General features: G+C 38.4%; 1 protein-coding gene across 7 annotated transcripts in view; it reads left to right on the top strand.

The window, feature by feature from the left end:
* Positions 1-21108, top strand: part of CABIN1 (calcineurin binding protein 1) — a 129913-nt gene that overhangs the window by 29346 nt on the left and 79459 nt on the right. For 3 of the 7 annotated variants that reach the window (XM_074554598.1, XM_074554603.1, XM_074554597.1), the window contains exons 25-28: positions 2817-3077; positions 5477-5628; positions 7475-7719; positions 20131-20310. In XM_074554598.1, the coding sequence (XP_074410699.1) occupies positions 2817-3077; positions 5477-5628; positions 7475-7719; positions 20131-20310 (838 nt within the window). The remainder of the gene's footprint in view (positions 1-2816; positions 3078-5476; positions 5629-7474; positions 7720-20130; positions 20311-21108) is intronic. The other 4 variants (XM_074554602.1, XM_074554601.1, XM_074554600.1 and 1 more) reach the window with 2 other exon arrangements.

Genomic DNA, 21108 nt, shown 5'->3' with positions numbered 1-21108 from the left:
CAGTGGAAGGAGAGGCAGCTGCTGTTCCTCTGGGGAATCCAGTGGAGAAGCTGTGCTGGTGTCTGAAAACCTCTGGATTATATCTGGGTAGGAATGCTTGGCTCCTCCCTCTGGGCTCACATCTCCAATGGGATGCTGTAGTTCTTATCAGCCATGCAGTGACATTCAATAGCTGTTATCAGCAATGTCCCCTCCCAGGGAGGATTAGGTGTGGAAGAGATAAGGAAAACTGCCCATTTAACAGAAGATAACTGCCACACCTCTAACACATGGCAAATAGAATACATCTTGCTTTGCAATCTGGGACAGTTTTCTAACATAGTTAATTTTTAAATTAATTATTTACACGCTATATTCTACATATGAGACTGTATGATTACTTAGTTATGTTGGAAATTGCAATATTCATGTAATATGGTCAAGCAGCATTTGAAGGTGGGTTTTTTCCTCTCTTTTTCCTGTGTAAAATCAGTTTGAGCCTAATCTTTGAATTATCTTTTGAAGGTGACACAAAATTATTGTAACCTTCTGGAAAGGGGAATTATATTTACCTTTCCTTTCTGTAAATGTCATGCAATGTTTCCAGGAAAAGGTGAAATGCATACCTATTGAAATAGTGAAGAGATCAGAAATTACTCTGATATCTGTGTCCACATGTCATCTCTTACATCTAAAGAATCCTCCCCTTTTTCTGTGGTTTTGGGCCATTTACCTAAACAAAAGATCAAATTTCCATTGAAAACATTGTTATGAATTCATTATCTCTGCATAAGGGAGGTGAAAAACATTATGAAGTTTATTGCTAAACCAAAATTAACAATTCTAAATACACTCTGACACTGATAAGAGTTGCTTGGAAAAACGTTTTGTCTTTTTGGACCAGTGAGCTCCATTTCTGATTTAACTATTCTGACTTCCAAATATTACCTAGTCTGCAGCTGGAAGCACGATGAAAAAAAGGAAGTGCTGCTCCTGTGCTGTAATTTGTAAAACTTTCAGTGTTTGAGCTGCAGAGATCAGTGCTGGGAGCACCCTGTGCTGCTGGGAGATTTGCAGGGGGTGGTGAGTGTCAATCTGAGCTGCCCCAGCCCTGCAAGGGAACAAATAATTTATTAAAGAGTATATTTGAAATGACAGTCAACAACAGGGTTATTGCATCCAACAGCTCCAAAGCTAACTCCTCAGAAAATGAAGTTATTGCATTTTATGTGTTTGCCCAATCAGAAGTTTGGTCTTATGGCAATGAGGGATTTGTTGAAGAATTCCAGGGCTAGTGTTGGAATTACTTCATAGTATCAGATAAAAGGAGCAACGCAGAGCAGCCATCTGAAGTTGAAGATTAAATGAGAGTGTTTATTTAGGACTATTTAAGTCTTCATTTTTTTTTCAAGTGAATATATTAAAAATGCATAATTTAGTAAGAAAAGTTCTATTATAATAAAAGATGAATTGAAACAATTTCATCTCACTTCCACAGATATATCTCTTCAGGAATGTGTTTCTCATACAAAAAAACCTTATTATTCTCTTCTTCTTACAGAATGTTTAGGAAAGGAAAGGTTATGTTTTAGTTCTTCGTTATAGCCACACAGTTGAAATTTATAAACTTCATTTTCAAAGAGAGAAAATTACATTAATGCATCTTTTGACCTAGTTTTTTTTCATGAATTTATTGGCATTTAGCTTTAATTTATGCTGCTGGTTTTAAATTTTTTTTTTGATAGGGTGGGGAGAATATTCATCTCAAAATTAGCTACATTGCAAAATAGATGTAGATGTAGATGTAGATATGGGTGTAGATATGGATGTAGATGTAGATATAGATATAGATTAGATATAGATATAGATTAGATATAGATTAGATATAGATATAGATTAGATATAGATATAGATTAGATTTAGATATAGATTAGATATAGATATAGATTAGATATAGATATAGATTAGATTTAGATATAGATTAGATATAGATATAGATATAGATATAGATGTAGATATAGATGTAGATGTAGATATAGATGTAGATGTAGATATAGATGTAGATATAGATATAGATATAGATTAGATATAGATTAGATATAGATATAGATATAGATATAGATTAGATATAGATATAGATGTAGATATAGATATAGATTAGATATAGATATAGATATAGATATAGATATAGATATAGATTAGATATAGATATAGATATAGATATAGATTAGATATAGATATAGATATAGATATAGATTAGATATAGATATAGATTAGATATAGATATAGATATAGATATAGATATAGATATAGATATAGATATAGATTAGATATAGATATAGATTAGATATAGATATAGATTAGATATAGATATAGATATAGATATAGATATAGATATAGATATAGATATAGATATAGATTAGATATAGATATAGATTAGATATAGATATAGATATAGATATAGATTAGATATAGATATAGATTAGATATAGATATAGATATAGATATAGATATAGATATAGATTAGATATAGATATAGATTAGATATAGATATAGATATAGATATAGATATAGATATAGATATAGATATAGATATAGATATTTCTTCTGTCTTATTGTTCTGTTCTGGTTGGTTGTGCCAGCAGTCACTGGAGGGAACAAAACCCTATCCACAAACCCATTTTATGGGATGCGTTTCACCACTCGGGATGTGTTTAATAATTCTGCATCATTTATATTGAAAGTGTTTACAAGCTGTGCCGTGCTCAGGTGCTTTTCCACAGGCAGCAGGGTGTTTCTGGGCTTTGCTGCAGCGAGCTTTGTTGTGCCCTGTGCAGATGGAGGAGCGCAGGGACAGCATGCTGGAGACAGCCAAGCTGTGCTTCACGTCCGCGGCGCGCTGCGAGGGCGACGGCGACGAGGAGGAGTGGCTCATCCACTACATGCTGGGCAAGATAGCTGAGAAACAGAAGCAGCCTCCTGTGGTGTACCTGCTGCACTACAAACAGGCAGGGCACTACCTGCACGAGGAGGCTGCTCGCTACCCAAAGAAGATTCACTACCACAACCCACCAGAACTGGCCATGGAAGCCTTGGAGGTAATGTTGGATGTGTAGCTGGAAACCATAGAGGTACAGGGATGTTGAATGTATAGCTGGCAGCCTTGGAGGTAAAGGGATGTTGAAGGTGTTGGCTGGGATTCTTGGAGGTAAAGGGATGTTGAAGGTGTAACTGGAAGCTTTGGAGGTAAAGGAATATTGAATGTGTAGCTGGAAACCTTGGAGGTACAGGAATGTTGAAGGTGTAGCTGGAAGCCTTGGAGGTAAAAGGGATGTTGAAGGTGTAGCTGGAAGCCTTGGAGGTAAGGAAATGTTGAATATGTAGCTGGAAGCTTTGGAGGTAAAGGAACATTGAATGTGTAGCTGGAAACCTTGGAGGTACAGGAATGTTGAAGGTGTAGCTGGAAGCCTTGGAGGTAAGGGAATGTTGAAGGTGTAGCTGGAAACCATAGAGGTAAAGGGATGTTGAATGTGTAGCTGGAAGCCTTTGAAGTAAAGAAATATTGAATGTATAGCTGGAAGCCTTGGAGGTAAAGGGATGTTGAAGGTGTTGGCTGTAAGCCTTGGAGGTAAGGGAGTGTTGGATGTGTAGCTGAAGGCTTTGGAGGTACAGGAATGTTGAAGGTGTAGCTGGAAGCCTTGGAGGTAAATGGATGTTGAATGTTTAGGCTGGAAGCCTTGTAGGTAAGGCAATGTTGAAGGTGTAGCTGGAAGCCTTGGAAGTAAGGCAAGGTTGAGTGTGTAGCTGAAGGCCTTGGAGGTATAGGAATGTTGAATTTGTAGGCTGTAAGGTTTGGAGGTAAACAAATGTTGAATATGGAAGCTTTGTTCTTGTAGGAATGTGCCCCCTGTTGATGCAGTGACAAAATTATCCTTTGTCTCCTTAAAAAGGAAAGAAGCCCTGAAGTTTCTCTCCTCAGTTAGGTAAAAAGACACCTCATAGGACCTTGGGGACTTCACCTCAAACTGAAGGATAGCCAATTGGACAGAAGAAGCCAAAAAGTCCAGCCTAAGCAACTCACTAGAAAAAGAACAAAGGAAATAATCACTTTTGTGAGGTGTTCTACCAGGAGCAAGAGCCTCTTGCCCCTGGCCTGGGTTTTTCTCTGCAAAGAGCTTTGTTATTTTGCCTTTTATCAAAACTTTCCTGTTTCCAACACTACCACAGAAGCCATCCTGCTGACTTTATGCCATCTGAGGTAGCTGAGCTATAGATCTCCCAGAGCTCATGAGACCTGGCTCGAGGTGACCCCTCTGTCCTGTTCTCTACAGGTTGTTAGGCACATGTAGATGGTTGTGGGAAGTTTGCAGGACACACTTGGAGAGTGAAATGGAGCCTGTTATTCAGGCTGGTTTCATTTCAAAGGCAGGTTGGACAGGTGGGTGTCGGATCTCAGGTGTCGGATCTCAGCACCTCAGGACTGAGGTGTCACCAAGACCACCCTTGGGGGGCTCGGGAGTCCTGGAATGTTCCAGAAGTGTCTGGTGGCTGCACTTTGGTCCTACACAGGAGACGACACCTGTATGAGGACAGGAGGGTTTCACCGGGGTGAATGGTGAAGGGATTGGTTAATTAGAGAGTGAAACACAGGGTTTAGGATTTCTGTACAGGGGGGTTTAGAGAAGTAAGATGGAGGAATTGGGGTGTGTCCTGTCCTTCTTCTTCTTCTTCTTCTCCTCCGTCTTCTGTGGTGATGGTGGCACTTTTAGATTGGTTATTACTGAAAGTGCACCGGGTAATAAGAATAAATGGTATTGGGGAAAAATGATAAATATTGTACACGTAACAATGGGTATAAAGATAGGTAGCTGCCCGGAGGGCAGCACAGTGTGCTCATGGCTGGCTGCTGAGCAGAGCTCTGTCGGGCTGAAAGAAAATCTTTTAGATAAACAATTAATAAACATAAAAACCGAAAGAAGAACTGAAGCTTCTTCTCGTCTTTTGATATGCGGGCTGTCCCAAGGCCACCCCGGGCCTTTCCAGGCCCTTCAAACAGCCGAAAACCCGACAGGTGGGTAGCAATTCCACTTCTGAATTTTGTTACAAAGTTAATTGGTTTTTATGAAAATCAAACATTGATAGGATTGACAGACATCTCATACCTATGGAAGCACAGATTCATGCATGAGTGGGACTTTTGCTCTCACTGTTGTCTGGTAAAAGTTCTAGAACAGACCCAGTGGTCACTTGCTCTCAACGAGGCCAGTTCTGCTTTCCTTGTTGTGTTCCATAGGTTATGGTTATAAAATTTGCACAGTGTTCAGATTTTGTAATTTAAAAGCAACTTTAAAGTCAGGGAAAGTTCAATTCAGGTAAGTTTAGGTGTCAAGTAGCTGTCTTAACTAACTCCTGCAGCTTCTACAGAGAAAAGACTGTTTGTAATGGATTACAGAGCTACAGATTCTTTACTGACCTGATGGACTTTGGTGTTTTTTAGGTGTATTTTCGACTTCATGCTTCTATTTTGAAACTTGTGGGGAAGCCAGACTCTGGAGTAGATGCAGAGGTACTTGTTGGTTTCATGAAAGAAGCTTCTGAGGGACCCTTTGCCAGGGGTGAGGAGAAGAACACCCCAAAAGTGGCAGAAAAGTGAGTGCTAGTTTCCAGCAGGATCCTCTGAATGAATGCTGATAAACTGGACAATAAACTATTAAAATGAAGCTGAATGAAATATAAACAAAGTGAACAAATTTTACATTAATTTTGCAGTTTTCAGGAACCATGAATAAGATTAAATGCTACTCTGAGATCTCAATGAGTGGCACAGAGAGGAATTAGGAAGGCAAGAAAACAGAACAGTTCTGATCTTGTGATCCATTTTGAAGCCACAGTTTTTATTTATTCAAAAATTTGATTTTTTAAATCAACAGTTAAAAAATGCAAATTCAAATGATGGTCACTTATAGGATGAGAGATTTTAGTCCTTACAACTTTTCTCATTAACAACTACAAAATAAAGAAGAGTTTGCTATTGACCAGTGATAAGGAAGTGTCATGGTGGACAAACTTGATAATTACAAATTGCCCCAGGCAGCTGTTAGTCATAAAAATTGAGAACCACAAAAAGCCATTTTTTCCTCTTATTAAAAAAATCTCCATAACATTAAGAAAGAAATCTTCTCTCCCTAAATAAGCTTAAAAAATCCATTTTAAAAATAATAAACTAGCTAAAGATTTTAAATTTTATTTCTTCACACTGTCAATAAGAAAAAAGTTATCAAAGAAGCGTTCTAAAAATTTTATTTTAGTTCTTACTACCTTTTTTCTTCTAATTAATGTTAATAAAATTTTCTATATAACCCTTTTAAAGTTTTAAACCTTTACCTTTCTCCTAATCCTATCTTCCTACCTCACAACAAGAAATAAGTGATTAACCAACACTAAAACCCACCACACTCATCAATACATTACTTTAAAAATCTTAAATTAACAAACCAAAACCACTACAGGGAGGAAATAACTTGTTGTAAAAATCCTTAATTTAGAATTTGTCAGTGAGATTTGATTGGTGTGTTGGAAATCCTGTAAGAACATGTATATAAACATGGTGTTGTGGTCCCCAGGGTGAAATGAGTGATGATTATTGATTCTAAGTTCTTAGAAGGCTGATGTATTATATTATATTATATTATATTATATTATATTATATTATATTATATTATATTATATTATATTATATTATATTATATTATATTATAGTATAGTATAGTATAGTATATTATAGTATATTATAGTATATTATATTATAGTATAGTATAGTATAGTATATTATAGTATATTATAGTATAGTATAGTATAGTATATTATAGTATAGGATATTATAGTATAGTATGTGATAGTATATTATATCGTTTATTATAGTATATAGTATATTATAGTATCTTATAGTATGATACATTATATTACATTATATTGTGATATATCATATTTAATTATATCATTATCATATCATGTTATAATGTGTTGTGTTATGTTATGTTGTATTATATTATACATTATATATAATATTATATATTATATATAATAATATTATATATTCTATATATTCTGTAATATATAAAATATATTTTTATATATATTATATACATTTACATATATACATATACATATATATTTATATATATATATGTATATATATAAAATATATATACTAAAACTATACTAAACTATAGGAAAAGGATACAGACAGAAAGCTAGAAAAGAATAAATAATAAAAACCCGTGACTGACCAGAAAGCCTGACACAGCTAGACTAGGATAAGTCATTAATTAAAAACAATTCACATACTAGAATAAACAATTCTCTAAATCACATTCCAGAGCAGCAGAACAAGGAGAAGCTGAAGCTTCCCAACTTCCCAGGAGAGGAAATCCTGGCAAAGGGATTTTTCATCAAATATCTCAGTAACGCTTCTCCTTTCCTGTCGCCCTCCCAGAGAAAAGCCTTGCTTGATAGATGAAGACTCTCACTCCTCAGCTGGAACAGTGCCAGGCCCTGGGACTTCCCTGCCCTCGTCCTCAGGTCCAGGTCTGACATCCCCACCTTACACAGCCACTCCAGTTGACCACGATTACGTCAAATGTAAAAAACCCCGCCAGCAGGCAGCGCCGGACGGTACAGTCCTGTTCTCATTCTGCAGCATGGGGGGCTGGGGCAGTTCCAGCCAACTGCTCAGCGAGGGTGAGGGGTCTGGGGTACCACGGGCAATATTGAAGCTCATTCTTTTTTTATATATATTGAGTGCCTTAAATAGAATCAATGTACAGTCAGAGCTTTAAATATGAAAATCAAAGTTGTCACCTGCCACCGCTGGTGCCTGTCACTTAGTCAAAACTGTAGTGTTGGTAGGAGGAGTATGAGCTCACTGAATTTGCAGTGATTTTTTTCTTCAGAGCTCTTCAGGAAAGGTGTGGGTTCAGTCTGTAGAAGGCTGGACGCTGTTTTGGCCTGTGTGAAATGAATGGTGCAAATTCAAACTGGTTCGAACAAGACAAATTGGTAAAAAGACAACACAAGCCTGTTTGCAATTTCTTGAAGGAGGCAGGTGGCAACTATTTTGAATATATTGTGATTCAGCACGAAGTGATTTGCATGACAGTCCAGTAGATTTCATCTTTTAATTTTTCTTTATCATTTACAATGACTGGTTAGCAGCTCATCTTTGTAGAATATAAAATGGTAGAATAAATAATTGGCTTATTAATGTAAGAAGAAGGGGGGAGGTGTCATAGTGTTAATGAAGATTTTGAAATTGCATATATAATAGAAATTAAGTTACAATTTAAGTAACCTGAGTTTATTATTTGGCTAGGAATTTGATTCTGATTCTACTCTTCCAGCCATTTGTTTATCCATCTGGATCTATGAGTATCAGCACTCAAGGAGTAAAATACCTGCAGTGTTTAGCTTGGTGTTGGTAGAATGTGCCAGGCCCCACAGAAATGCTCTGCTTGATATGAATTTATTTCTGGAGGGTGGGTGCTTCCTATTGTCATTTTCTGAAGAATGGAAATTGTAAATAACTTTGTTGACAAAGTTTTGAAACAAATGTTCCTAGTCTGAAATTTTTTCAGGGTGAATTTATTTCTTTTTCACAACAATTCTTGGTGCAGCCAACAGAAGCTCTTTTATTTCTCTCATTATATTGAACAGAGAAATGTTTGTTTTGTTACTGCTTGCATTTCACTTGGGAGTAATTCATTAGACTGTTTTGAGATCATTTGTAGTGTGGAGGTGTCAATGGGTTATGCAGCGATCGGGCTCTTTTATTGGCTTTTTGATGTCTTTTGACAAAACAGCATAGAAGGGAGGAAATATTTAAATATTTCTTAGCTAATATTCCCTGTGGGGAGCCTTTCTGCCTAGGACTACATCTGTTTGGTCCTGAAGGGTGTCTCAGGCTCCCAGGAGAGCCCTCAGCTGAATAAATCCCCAGCTGTGTGCTCGGAGCCCCTGTGCAGTGAGACATTGTGGCTGCTGAGCCAGGGCTGGGGGTGCCCGTGCAGCAACATCTGCCTGTGCCAGGGCTGTGCCAGGGCTGGCTCTGCCAGCTGAGCCTGGCTGGGACTGAGCCTGTGCTGCCAAAGCAGCTCCAAATGGCAGCTGCTGGGAGAGGCAGAGTTTGGGTGATCTGCAGCAAGGCTGTGTGGAACCATGACAAGGAGAATTGCAGAGTTCTGCATCATTCAGAATGTTTTGTGAGTTGCTGGCACAACTAAAGCCTGGATACAGCATATTGAAGAACCCCAGGAAACTGAAATATTTGCCTTGGGGCTGTTACAGATGGAAGAGCTAACAGGCTGAGCTAACAGGCTCAGAAGTCTTCCACTTTTATATTATTACATATATACTCTGCTCTTCTGCATGCATTTGCATTTTACTTGTATTAAAATACAGACTTTTGAAGTAAAATGCTCTTGACATCTTACACATAATCACATCACTGAAGAAAGCTGGCGCCAGCATTTCCATTGTACAATTCCTAAAAATAGCAAGAAAATACTCATCATTTAACTACCCTTTAGATTATTTTTTAAGCATTCTGACAGAAATGAAGCAGTCTATATTGCTGCTCAGGAACAAATAAATTGACGAAAATTCACCCTAGGTATTTATTCTTTCTGAGGCTTGACAATACTCTTATTTACTCTTGCATTGATATTGTTGATCACAGATGGCATAAGTAAAGTAAGGGTATTTTACAGTTTTGCACACTTTTCATATATTACCACAAGCAAGATGCTATTTGGGATCATTACTGACCTCAGAGACGTTTTTTGACCATTTCTGTGTTCTGTGCTTTGAGAAAACATGACCTGTGAGAAAGAGAGAAGGAATTGGGATGCTTTGTCTGCAGAGGAGAAGGCTCAGGGGAGAAATGACAGCAGAGTAACCTAGATAGTGTTGGAAGCTGTACAAAGAGTTAGAAGCAAAACCCCAGGATATCTGTGTTCATGGGAGACAGAACAGATGATATTGCACTTAAATTGCATTTTCATTCTGAGCATTACAAAACTGTGTTAGAGTAGTCTTAGGAAATTCTGGTTTTGTATAGCCCTGCAATATTTTAGCCCTGGAAGTCATTAAAAAGTGGCAATGCAGCTGTCTGCCAGGCATGATGGAGTTATAATTTATTCTGATGAAAAAGGAATGGACTAGATGAACACTTGCAGTTCCTTCTGAACTCTACTTATTCTATTAATTTTGTGGCTTTTGTGGGTTTGGGTTTTGGTGGGGTTCTTAGTTTGGTGCCTTCTAGAGCAGCAAATTATTTCTTAACAAGCTGGAGGGAATTGCTGTACAGCCAAACATCTTTTCATGGAAATCCTGGGGTTCTGATCTTCAAACATATATCTGTAAACAGGTGAAGCTGTGAGGGCAGACATATTTTGAATACATTCTATTTAAATGTGTCATTACAGTTCTGTAGCTCTCTGGGATGTTTTGCTGCTGGAAGATGGTGACTGGGCTATGCAGAAATCACTGTTAAAGTTGAGAGCATTGAGAGGCTCCAGACCCAGTGAGTGCTGGTGATACTAGATTTAAGTCATGTATTTAATGAAAACAGGAGAAAGGAACCAGTAAATACAGCTTGTAAAGTAACTCAACTTCTTTTTCCTCATGGCAGCTGCCAGCACATATCTCCTTCAAGGAGACAAAAGTATTTCTGAGTGGCAGCTGCTGTTTGCTGGCTGACTTGCTGCTGTCATGTGTGTAAAATGGGCAGCTTCCTTTCTCTTTTCTTGTCCTTCCATTTGGCAACATCTTTTCTTTCCTTCTGTTAATCCCATCTTTCCTGTCATCACCCCTGCCTATTGCTATTTTATAACCCTCCAAAGTGAAAACTGGCATTAGAAGTCTGAAGCATTGAGACTCTTATTTTCTGAGAGCAAAATAAGGAACAGGAAACCTAGGAACTTGGCAGGCACTCAGACTTTCATTACCTGTGCTGTTGCTGTGTTTTAGCTAAATGGTTACATAGCAAAACAGATATGCTCTCTGTACAGGCTGGGTGTATGTAGTCAGTAAAAACCAATTTTTGCAGGAAAAGCAATAGAGTTAGTTCAGAAAGCAGGAAAAGTAGTAAAATAACATTTAAAAAATGTGAATAAGGTATCTGTTTACCAAAACAATAGACTGGGAGATTGTTTAGGTGGTGTTTATTGCTGTGATATGCCTTTGTTGTGTTGATACTCAGTTCCATATTCCTGTGGTGGTATGCAGATGATGTATCCATGGCTATTGCAGTGTGAAAATGTTGTGTTGTTTAAGTCTTCATCCATGTCATGTAGTATGTCGTGTGTAGTTAGACTTAATTGTCCTTTTTTGTGTTTGTCTTTGCCTGATTGCTTTTGCAACCAATATTGCCCGTGCTGCCTCTAACCTTTACACAAATCTCTGTTCCCCAGGCATTCTCTTCCTGCTTTTACCTGTCACGGCTTGCTTTTAATAATTGGCAGAAGCTGCATGATAAACTCACAGGAAAGGCTCCTTGCTTCGTGCTGTGGGAGAAGTCTCACCCCATAGTTTGTTGGTCTGTAATTCTGCAAATGTGATGAAGATGCACACTTTTTGTAAATGGGGGTTCTCAACATGCTGATGAGACAAAGGTGATCTCTGAGCAACTCCTTGCACCAGGTTGTCACTCATGCCAAGCTAAATCAGCTTCTGGGATGGAGTGGATGTTTCTGTGCATAAAAAGAACATCCACTTTGCATTTTGAAATGCCCTTAAAATTCTCTTTTTTCAGCAGCTAGAAATGCAATCTTTGGGTCTGCAGTGCATGTGCTGTGCTGGCACGTGGTGCTGGGTGTCCACGGGGACTGCACACTGGACTCCATGAATAATGGATCACACCCAGCTTATTGCACTGTGCTCCATTTTTACCTTTCCCCAGTTTAACCTCTCTCTGATTAGTCCGAGTGTCACACTGAGATGTAGTGTGAGATTATGGAAAAAGCATTTGTCCAAATAGATGGGACATGGGGGAGATGCTCTGGTGCTCTGCTCTTGGAGACAGAACAGCAATCCAGGACTGTAAGTTATGGAAACACATTCTGTGTTGGGTACAGCCAGACAAAACATAGACTCTCATCTTTGACTCATGTTAAAAGAGAACTCCCTTTAAACTGCTGTCCTCAAATTAACCTACTCCCATGCAAATCTTTGCAATTCCTTTGTTTTTTAATAATGTGCAAGTGCCTTTTGATGCAGAGCTAAATGTTGTCTTCTGTTATGGGTGGAGTCTGTTTGCAGAATGAGAATTCTGTGATACATCATGTTTCTGACTGCAGACCAGTGAAGAAAAATGCTCACATGTTCAAGTGGAGAGGGGGAAGATGTTGCCAGGCAGGACAAAGAGAGTCTGTACCTTCACAGCCTGTGAACAACCCACCTTTACTGCATGACACAAGATTTTTTTTCAGTTATATATAGTTGCTTATTCATAAGCTCTGAACTGTGCAGCAGGATGTTTCTTTTCTGCAAATTGAGTTAGCATATGTATAGAGCTCTGTAGAAAATCTTTCTGGGCCACTCATTTCTGACTTTTTGACTTTTAACTGATTGTTTATCATGATTCAGACACCTTCTTAGAGTAACTGGATGCACGTTTTCCTTCAGATGTTTAAGATAGACCAAGATATCATTCAGAAGTGAGTTGTACCCTCTTGGCTCTCTGAGCCTTTTCCTTACTCCTGGATGCAGCTGTCTCAGAGGTCTCTCCATCTTCCTTTTAGCTTGCAGAAAGTTTCCAAAGAGGATTTCTGAGCTGCATAGTAAATAACTGTCCAAGGCAGAACTCCTCATTGCCATGGCACCATGGAGCTGTGCTTCAGCTGCCCTGAGCATCCATTCTGCAATTCTGTACCTGGTCATCATGCTTAGCAGTGAGAGCTGGCACTGGCATTGTCTGAGCTGCTCCAGGTCACTCAGCAGTGACACCTCTCTGTCCTTGTCCCTGTCCCAGTGCTGGGTCACTCACACTGTGACACATCTCTGTCCCTGTCCCAGTGCTGGGGGCTCAGTTTGGTCACTCAGCAGTGACACATCACTGTCCTTGTCCCTGTCCCTGTGCTGGGGTCTCATTTGGTCACTCAGCAGTGACACATTTCTGTCCCTGTCCCAGTGCTGGGGGCTCAGTTTGGTCACTCAGCAGTGACACATCTCTGTCCTTGTCCCTGTCCCAGTGCTGGGTCACTCACACTGTGACACATCTCTGTCCCAGTCCCAGTGCTGAGGGAGCTCAGTTGGGTCACTCACTGTGACACCTCTCTGTCCTTGTCCCTCTCCAGTGCTGGGAGCTCAGTTTGGGTCACTCACTGTGACACATCTCTGTCCTTGTCCCTGTCCCAGTGCTGGGTCACTCACACTGTGACACATCTGTGTCCTTGTCCGTGTCCCAGTGCTGGGGACTCAATTTGGGTCACTCAGCAGTGACACCTCTCTGTCCTTGTCCCAGTCCCAGTGCTGGGAGCTCAGTTTGGGTCACTCACTGTGACACATCTCTGTCCTTGTCCCTGTCCCTGTCCCAGTGCTGGGTCACTCAGCAGTGACACATCTCTGTCCTTGTCCCTGTCCCAGTGCTGGGTCACTCACACTGTGACACATTTCTGTCCCTGTCCCAGTGCTGAGGGCTCAGTTTGGGTCACTCAGCAGTGACACTTCTCTGTCCTTGTCCCTTTCCCAGTGCTGGGGGCTCAGTTTGGGTCACTCACTGTGACACCTCTCTCCCCTTGTCCCTGTCCCAGTGCTGGGTCACTCAGCAGTGACACATTTCTGTCCCTGTCCCAGTGCTGAGGGGGCTCATTTGGATCACTCACACTGTGACACATCTCTGTCCTTGTCCCTCTCCAGTGCTGGGGTCTCATTTGGTCACTCAGCAGTGACACATCTCTGTCCTTGTCCCTGTCCCAGTGCTGGGGGCTCAGTTTGGTCACTCAGCAGTGACACATCTCTCTCCTTGTCCCTGTCCCTGTGCTGGGTCACTCACACTGTGACACATTTCTGTCCTTGTCCCTGTCCCAGTGCTGAGGGCTCAGTTTGGGTCGCTCACTGTGACACATCTCTGTCCTTGTCCCTGTCCCAGTGCTGAGGGCTCAGTTTGGGTCACTCAGCAGTGACACATCACCCTCCTTGTCCCAGTGCTGGGTCACTCAGCAGTGACACATTTCTGTCCCTGTCCCAGTGCTGGGGCTCAGTGTGGGTCCCAGTGCTCATGGAAGGTGCCCAGGGCTCCTGTGGGAGGTGCTGGCCCAGGGCAGTCCCTGCTGCAGTTCTGAGCTCTGTTCAATGCTGCATTTTAAACTGAAACCATTTTAAGGCCATTTCTGCTCTCCAGAGTGTGCCACAGCTCTGTCCTGGCGGTGGGCTGGCCTGCAGGGAGCTGTGACAGTGACAGTGACAGTGACAGTGACAGTGACATGCTGCTGCCTGTGTCTGCTTGTGGAGCAATAGTGGGAAAAGGGATTTTTGAAGTCAAGCCAGTAAACCCATTTCATTCAGGATAAGATTAATGTTGAAATGCTCTTAAGCATGGAATTAAGGCAAACAGACTTCAGATATTTTTTCTAACATCTGTGACAGATGTGGCTCAGGAATGGCAGTGATTTAATCATCCCTGTGCCTGACAGGACCTCAGTGTGATGCAATGCAGGTCCTGGCAGTACAGATGAATATACAAGTTCTTTCTTCCCAATGACATCCTTCTGATAGTAATTAGTATTTTTTACTAATGTCTTTGAAAGTTAACAAGATTCTTCTTTTGACCTTTTTAAATCTCCTGTCCAAAGCTGCTCTTTTTCACCTTGTGACAGAGTAGGGGATGTAATGTGACATAGATGTGAAATGAAATGTCACAAGTTGAGGACATTATGAGAAATGAGGTAAAAAAAAACTTGCTTCTTGCTTTCAAGTGCCATTTTCTAAATTTTTTAGAGATAAACATGAAATATTTAACTTTACATCAAATTGAGATTTCAGCTCATCCAGTTGTTTGAAATCTTCCTAAAACTTAGGAATGATGCAATGAAGTAATGAAACAAAATATAATAATAGCCAGGAGAAACATCTACTATCAGATCATATTTTTCATAGGAATGTAGTTGCAGTTACTTATGCACAATTTAGTAGAACTTTCTCCCTAGGCTCTTCATTTCTGCTACAGATAATAATTTTGGGACATTAATACCCAGCTGTATTTTTATCTTAGCTTTTGAAGTAATAGGAAACTTTACAGGCAGGGACCTCAAAAGAATATTTAGTCCTTGATTTATCAATCTCTTACAACAAGAGACCAGCTCAGCTTTTTGGAAAAGCTTGTCTTATTGCTATTGGGAAACTAAGAAAATAGGTAAACAAAAAAAAATTAATTGAAATATAAAAATATTAAAATATAAATGTATCTATATCATATTTTGTATATAATATATTTATATTTTATGGGGAAACTAAGAAAGTAGGTAAACAAAATATAAAAATAGAAACTATTTTAAAATTGAAAAAAAAAATGAAATATATTTTATATATTATATTTTTATATATTATATGCTTATTTTATGAGGAGACTAAGGAAATAGGTAAACAATATATAAAAATATAAAGCATTTTTAAAATTAAAATATATAAATATATCAAATATATTTTATGTGTTATATTTTAATATGTTGTATATTTTATGGGGAGACTAAAAATAGGTAAAAAAATATATATAAAAATATAAAATCTTTTGAAAACTGAAATATAAAAATATATAAATATATCAAATATATTTTATGTGTTATATTTTAATATATTGTATATTTTCTAGGGAGACTAAAAATAGGTAAAAATATATATATAAAAATATAAAATCTTTTAAAAACTGAAATATAAAAATATATAAATATATCAAATATATTTTATGTGTTATATTTTGATATATTATATATTTTATGGGGAGACTAAAAATAGGTAAAAAATATATATAAAAATATAAAATATTTTAAAAACTGAAATATAAAAATATATAAATATATCAAATATATTTTATGTGTTATTTTTCAATATATTATATATTTTCTGGGGAGACTAAAAATAGGTAAAAATATATATATAAAAATATAAAATCTTTTAAAAACTGAAATATAAAAATATATAAATATATCAAATATATCATATATTTTATGTGTTATGTTTTAATATATTGTATATTTTATGGGGAGACTAAAAATAGGTAAAATATATATAAATATAAAATATTTTAAAACCTGAAATATAAAAATATATAAAATATAAAATATGTTTTATATATTATATATTTATATATTTTATGGGGAAACTAAGAAAAATAGGTTACAAATATATAATATTTTTAAATTATTATATTTAAAAATATTATAAATAAAATTATAAATAATATAAAAATAATAATAAATAATATAAAAATAATAAAAATATTATAAATAATATTATAAAATAAGTAAAAAATATATGGTTTTATATTTTTATATATATATTTATAAATATATACATAAAAATATAAAACCATATATTTTTTAACTCTTAAAATTACACTGTGTTGCATTAAATTGTATCTAATTATGGCAGGAATCATTAAAAAGCACTGATGTTCCCCATGGATTGGATCATTCAGAAGGGCAGGTGTTGAGAGCAGTTGGGAATTTGGAATTCACTCTGTCACACACTGCAGTCCTTGGCACACAGGTTAAATTGCAATAATGACTCCCTCAACTGCACTCAGCTCTTACCAGGGAAAGGAAAAACTTCCCAGCACAACAAATGTAAAATATCTGCTGGCTGTCCATCTAGCAGATTTATATTTATTTAAAAAAGCTGTATTTGGCAGCTAGGCTAGAAGAGAATAGTACTCCCTGTATACAAAATATGCATTTTTTTTTTTTCTTTTTAGAAAACCAGAGTTAGGATGTGAATTGGTGCAGTTGCCACAAGTTCTGCATTGCATACTGCAATTTTTAGGTATTGACAGAGCTTTTTATTATATTAAGGAATATCTTGGGTAACCTAACAAATGCTGGCTGTTTGTCTGCCTGGCTTTGAAAGCCCACAGTGACTGTAGGATGGTTCACTGTGCTGTTTTCTAACTGTATGTAGCAGTTAAGGTAGAGATGAGGGCAAAAAAAAGTCAATTTTCTTGCTGCAATTAAAACCCATTGCCTTTTGCACTGTACCTAATGAATATGAACAGCAATTATTGTATTTTTATTTTGGTTAATCATATGTATTTGGAAATTCTACCTCATCTTTTTTGAGATAAGTCCAATTCTCCTGGTAATTTTCATATGTCATCTCATTAATCTCTCATTTTTATCCTCTCCTCTGAATTAATATTTCCCTATTTCAGTGTCTTTTTTAAAATGTGGGTCCCAAATACAGACACCGTAATTAAGTTCAATTTTCATTAGTGCTCAGTAGAACAGGAAGGCTCTTACATATTTTTTCTGTGGAGTTACTGATTGCACATTCAAGAATGCTGCTTTGCTGAGGTGTGTGTGGGGTAGCCTGACATTTAGGCCAGTTCTGGTTTGAGAATCACAAATTCTTCACAAATTCATCACAAATTCCCATTTGTGGAATGTGTGTGCTGGGATCCACTCACACATTTCCCACTCCTGATCCTGTTACCTTTTAGGTGCTTAGAGAAGGATTTCTTTATTGATGCTGAAATAATTCTGTGGGAGATGAAGGCAGGCTGGCTCCCAGCTTTGACCTTTCATCCTTTGTAAAGATAAGCACTGCACTTTGTTTTACATTCCCTGGGACTTTGCCCATCCTCTGTGATTTCTGAGAAATTAATGCTAATAATTGATGGCTGCTGCTAATTTCTGGAATACTCCAGGGTTTTCCATCTGGCTCACTTAGTTTGAAAGTATCTGCTGCATTCAAGGAATATCTAATATAATAGAAAGTTGTCTCAATAGTCACCTTCCTCTGGTTTCCAGTGATTAGGGAACTGGAAATGATTAAATATCATTTTTTAAACAGGGTTAATATATTGAAAGAAAAGGAGAATAAACATCCCTACCTAGACCCACACTTATTTAAGCAGAAATTTCAAATTAAATTAGCTGGCTAATTGTAAGGAGGTGTTTACATTTGTTCCCATAAGGAAAAGCTCATGCATACATTTTAAATTTAATGTGTTGAATCATTGTCTATCTTTGCATGATGAAAAACTATTGTAATTTCCCAGTGTCTGATCTCACCCAGGCATATTGCTCTGGCATTTCTTGATTTACATTCTGATGCTTCATCTGTCATAACCCACACATCAGAACTGACCTGCAGGCTTGTGGCAACATCTGGAAATTTGCAATTTTTTTCCCCCTAGATGAGTAATTCAGCCTCTTTGCCACAGATACAGAAACTTCTTTAAAAAAAAATACCAAGGGAGCTACTGTAAATGATTTCCCTGATGTCAGCTGGGAGTTCAATAGTATTGATTTGTACCACAGAAAGTTATTAAAGCTTTATAAATGAGTCATTTAAAGCTTGACTGACCTCTCTTCAGAATCCTTCTCTTCCCATTCTTTGTAATTATATTCTTTCTGTATAAAACTTGTCATCATTAACCAGCTTCTATAGCTTCCAATTAGGAAGCAAATACTGTTCCCCCATTCTTTTCCAAGATAGTTTTATTAAGATCTGCTCACTGAAAGGGAAGTGAGGCTTTTCTTTGTGTGGTCGTGAAAAACCTACAGAGTGCATCAAATTTGGTTTAAATTCATTGGAATCCTAATAAGCAGAACCTGATCTGCAAGCTGAAGGTTTGCAGAGGGATTTGTCTTGATAAAATAAATTCATAGGAGGCCCTTAGCTCTCTCCTGAACAAGTGCAATTCAGATGGAACAGAAGAAATTTAATTAAATTATCCACTCATCTCAAAGCAAGGGCTTTTGCTTTGTTAATTTTCTTTCTTGATCTTATCAATAAAATTAATGAATCAGAATGCAGTGGAACTGCCTAGACAATGGATATAACCCCCTCCTGGTTATGCCATTTCTGTACAGAATTATAAAATGGTTTGGGTTGGAATGGACCTTTAAAGATCATCTGCAATGAGCAGGGACACCTTCAACTAGATCACAGAATCAATATCAGTATCTTAAGAAGAAATTGGACAGAATCAAGTTATCAGTATCTTAAGAAGAAACTGGAAATAATTCTTGTGGACTCCAGATATAAAGGAATTGCCTGTATAGGAATTTTATATTGAACACTGAATTACGTTGGCACAATATGGAAAACTGCCAGTTCCCCATCTCAGTGGGAATGTGCAGGCCTCTCTCTGTCAGAGACACTCAGCTGTGTTCTGTAGTCATGCAGGGTTGCCTCTGATAACCCTTGATGTAAAGAGCTTGGGTTAAACCTGGCAGGTCTCAGACATGAGTGGGAGGTTTTCACCTGCCTGTTCTGAGGTGTTTAATCCCCTGATGGAGTCACAGTGCCTGTTCCTGTGCACACTGACAGCTCCGTTGTGACTGTGCTGCAGTCAGCAGCCCCTGCTCCACTCTCTCAAGGTAAAGTCACTTCTCCTTTCCTTCTGTGGCTGCCTTGAGGCCCAGTTCCCTGTCTGTGTTAGGCCTTTGATGTGTTATTTGCCATTTCCAATCACCTTTCAGTGTTTGTTGAATAGCATCTTACACCTGCAGGATAGTTGGCATCAGAGATCACCCCTGTAAGTCTTTGCCCTCTAATTTTACTGATTTTTCTTTCTTTCATGAGTAATTTTTACCAGTATTGTTCTTCATGGTTTTCTCTTGTCAATTGAACTTTGCTTGTGTCAGGTTCAAAATTATACTGGGTCCAGAAAACCTGGGAGATTTTCCAGGGCCATACTGCCTGAAATATTGTTCCCAGTCTAACTGCTCTTGAAAGTTGAGCTTTATTGCTTGAAATTCCAGGATTATATTCTAGGAAGAAATGTGATGAGAATGAAATACCTTTTCTTGGTGGTGGTAAGGGATCCTGTGTGGCAGTTGTAAGAGTTTGCAGAGTTTTGTGTTGCTGTTTCCAAGAGACAAGCAGCAGCTTGAGGACTGTGAGGAGATGCATTCCTTCTTTATCTCTCTGCAGAGAGGAGCCAGGACAGCACGGGAGCGGTGCTGTCTGACTCCAGCTCCACACAGGACATGTTCAATGAGCCTGCCAGCTCTCAGGACAGCCTGAAGAAGACTTACACAGACAAGAGGATTTCTGCTGCCTGTGCTGATACACTGGTGCTCAAAGAGACCCTGGGATCTGCAGAGGAAAAGGGTAGGCCTGATTTAATAGATGATGTCAGCTGCAGTAGTCTCATTAAAGTGTTTCTTCTGGCTTGCAGATGCACTGAAATATGCTGCACTGTTGTCCGGTTTATCTCGGCTGTTTGAGGGGCCTGGAAAGGCCTGAGGTGGCCTTGGGGCAGCCCGCGTATCGAAGGACGAGAAGAGGCTTCAGTTCTTCTTTCGGTTTTTATGTTTATTAATTGTTTATCTAAAAGATGTTCTTTTAGCCGAACAGAGCTCTGCTCAGCAGCCAGCCATGAGCACACTGTGCTGCCCTCCAGACAGCCACCTATCTTTATACCCATTGTTACATGTACAATATTTATCATTTTTCCCCAATACCATTTATTCTTATAACTCGGTGCACTCTCAGTAATAACCAATCCAAAGGTGCCACCGTGGCCAAAGAAGATGGAGGAGAAGAAGAAGAAGAAGAAGGACAGGACACACCCCAATTCCTCCATCTTACTCCTCTAAACCCCCCTGTACAGAAATCCTAAACCCTGTGTCTCACTCTCTAATTAACTGATCCCTTCACCATTCACTCCGGTGAAACCCTCCTATCCTCATACAGGTGTCGTCTCCTGTGTAGGATCAAAGTCCAGCCACCAGACACTTCTGGAACATTCCAGGACTCCCGAGCCCCCCAAGGGTGCTCTCGGAGGCCCGGGATCTCAGGACTCAGATCCTGAGATCCCACACACTGTGACTGAGGATTGTAATTAGGTATCATTGCTGCCTCTATGTGTAGCTTAAATTTAGAGCTGTGCCCCATTAATTTGTCCAC

Source organism: Zonotrichia albicollis, chromosome 18, assembly GCF_047830755.1.
Source record: "Zonotrichia albicollis isolate bZonAlb1 chromosome 18, bZonAlb1.hap1, whole genome shotgun sequence".
In the NCBI taxonomy this organism is placed as follows: domain Eukaryota; kingdom Metazoa; phylum Chordata; class Aves; order Passeriformes; family Passerellidae; genus Zonotrichia; species Zonotrichia albicollis.
This window is presented reverse-complemented; position numbering and strand designations above follow the sequence as displayed.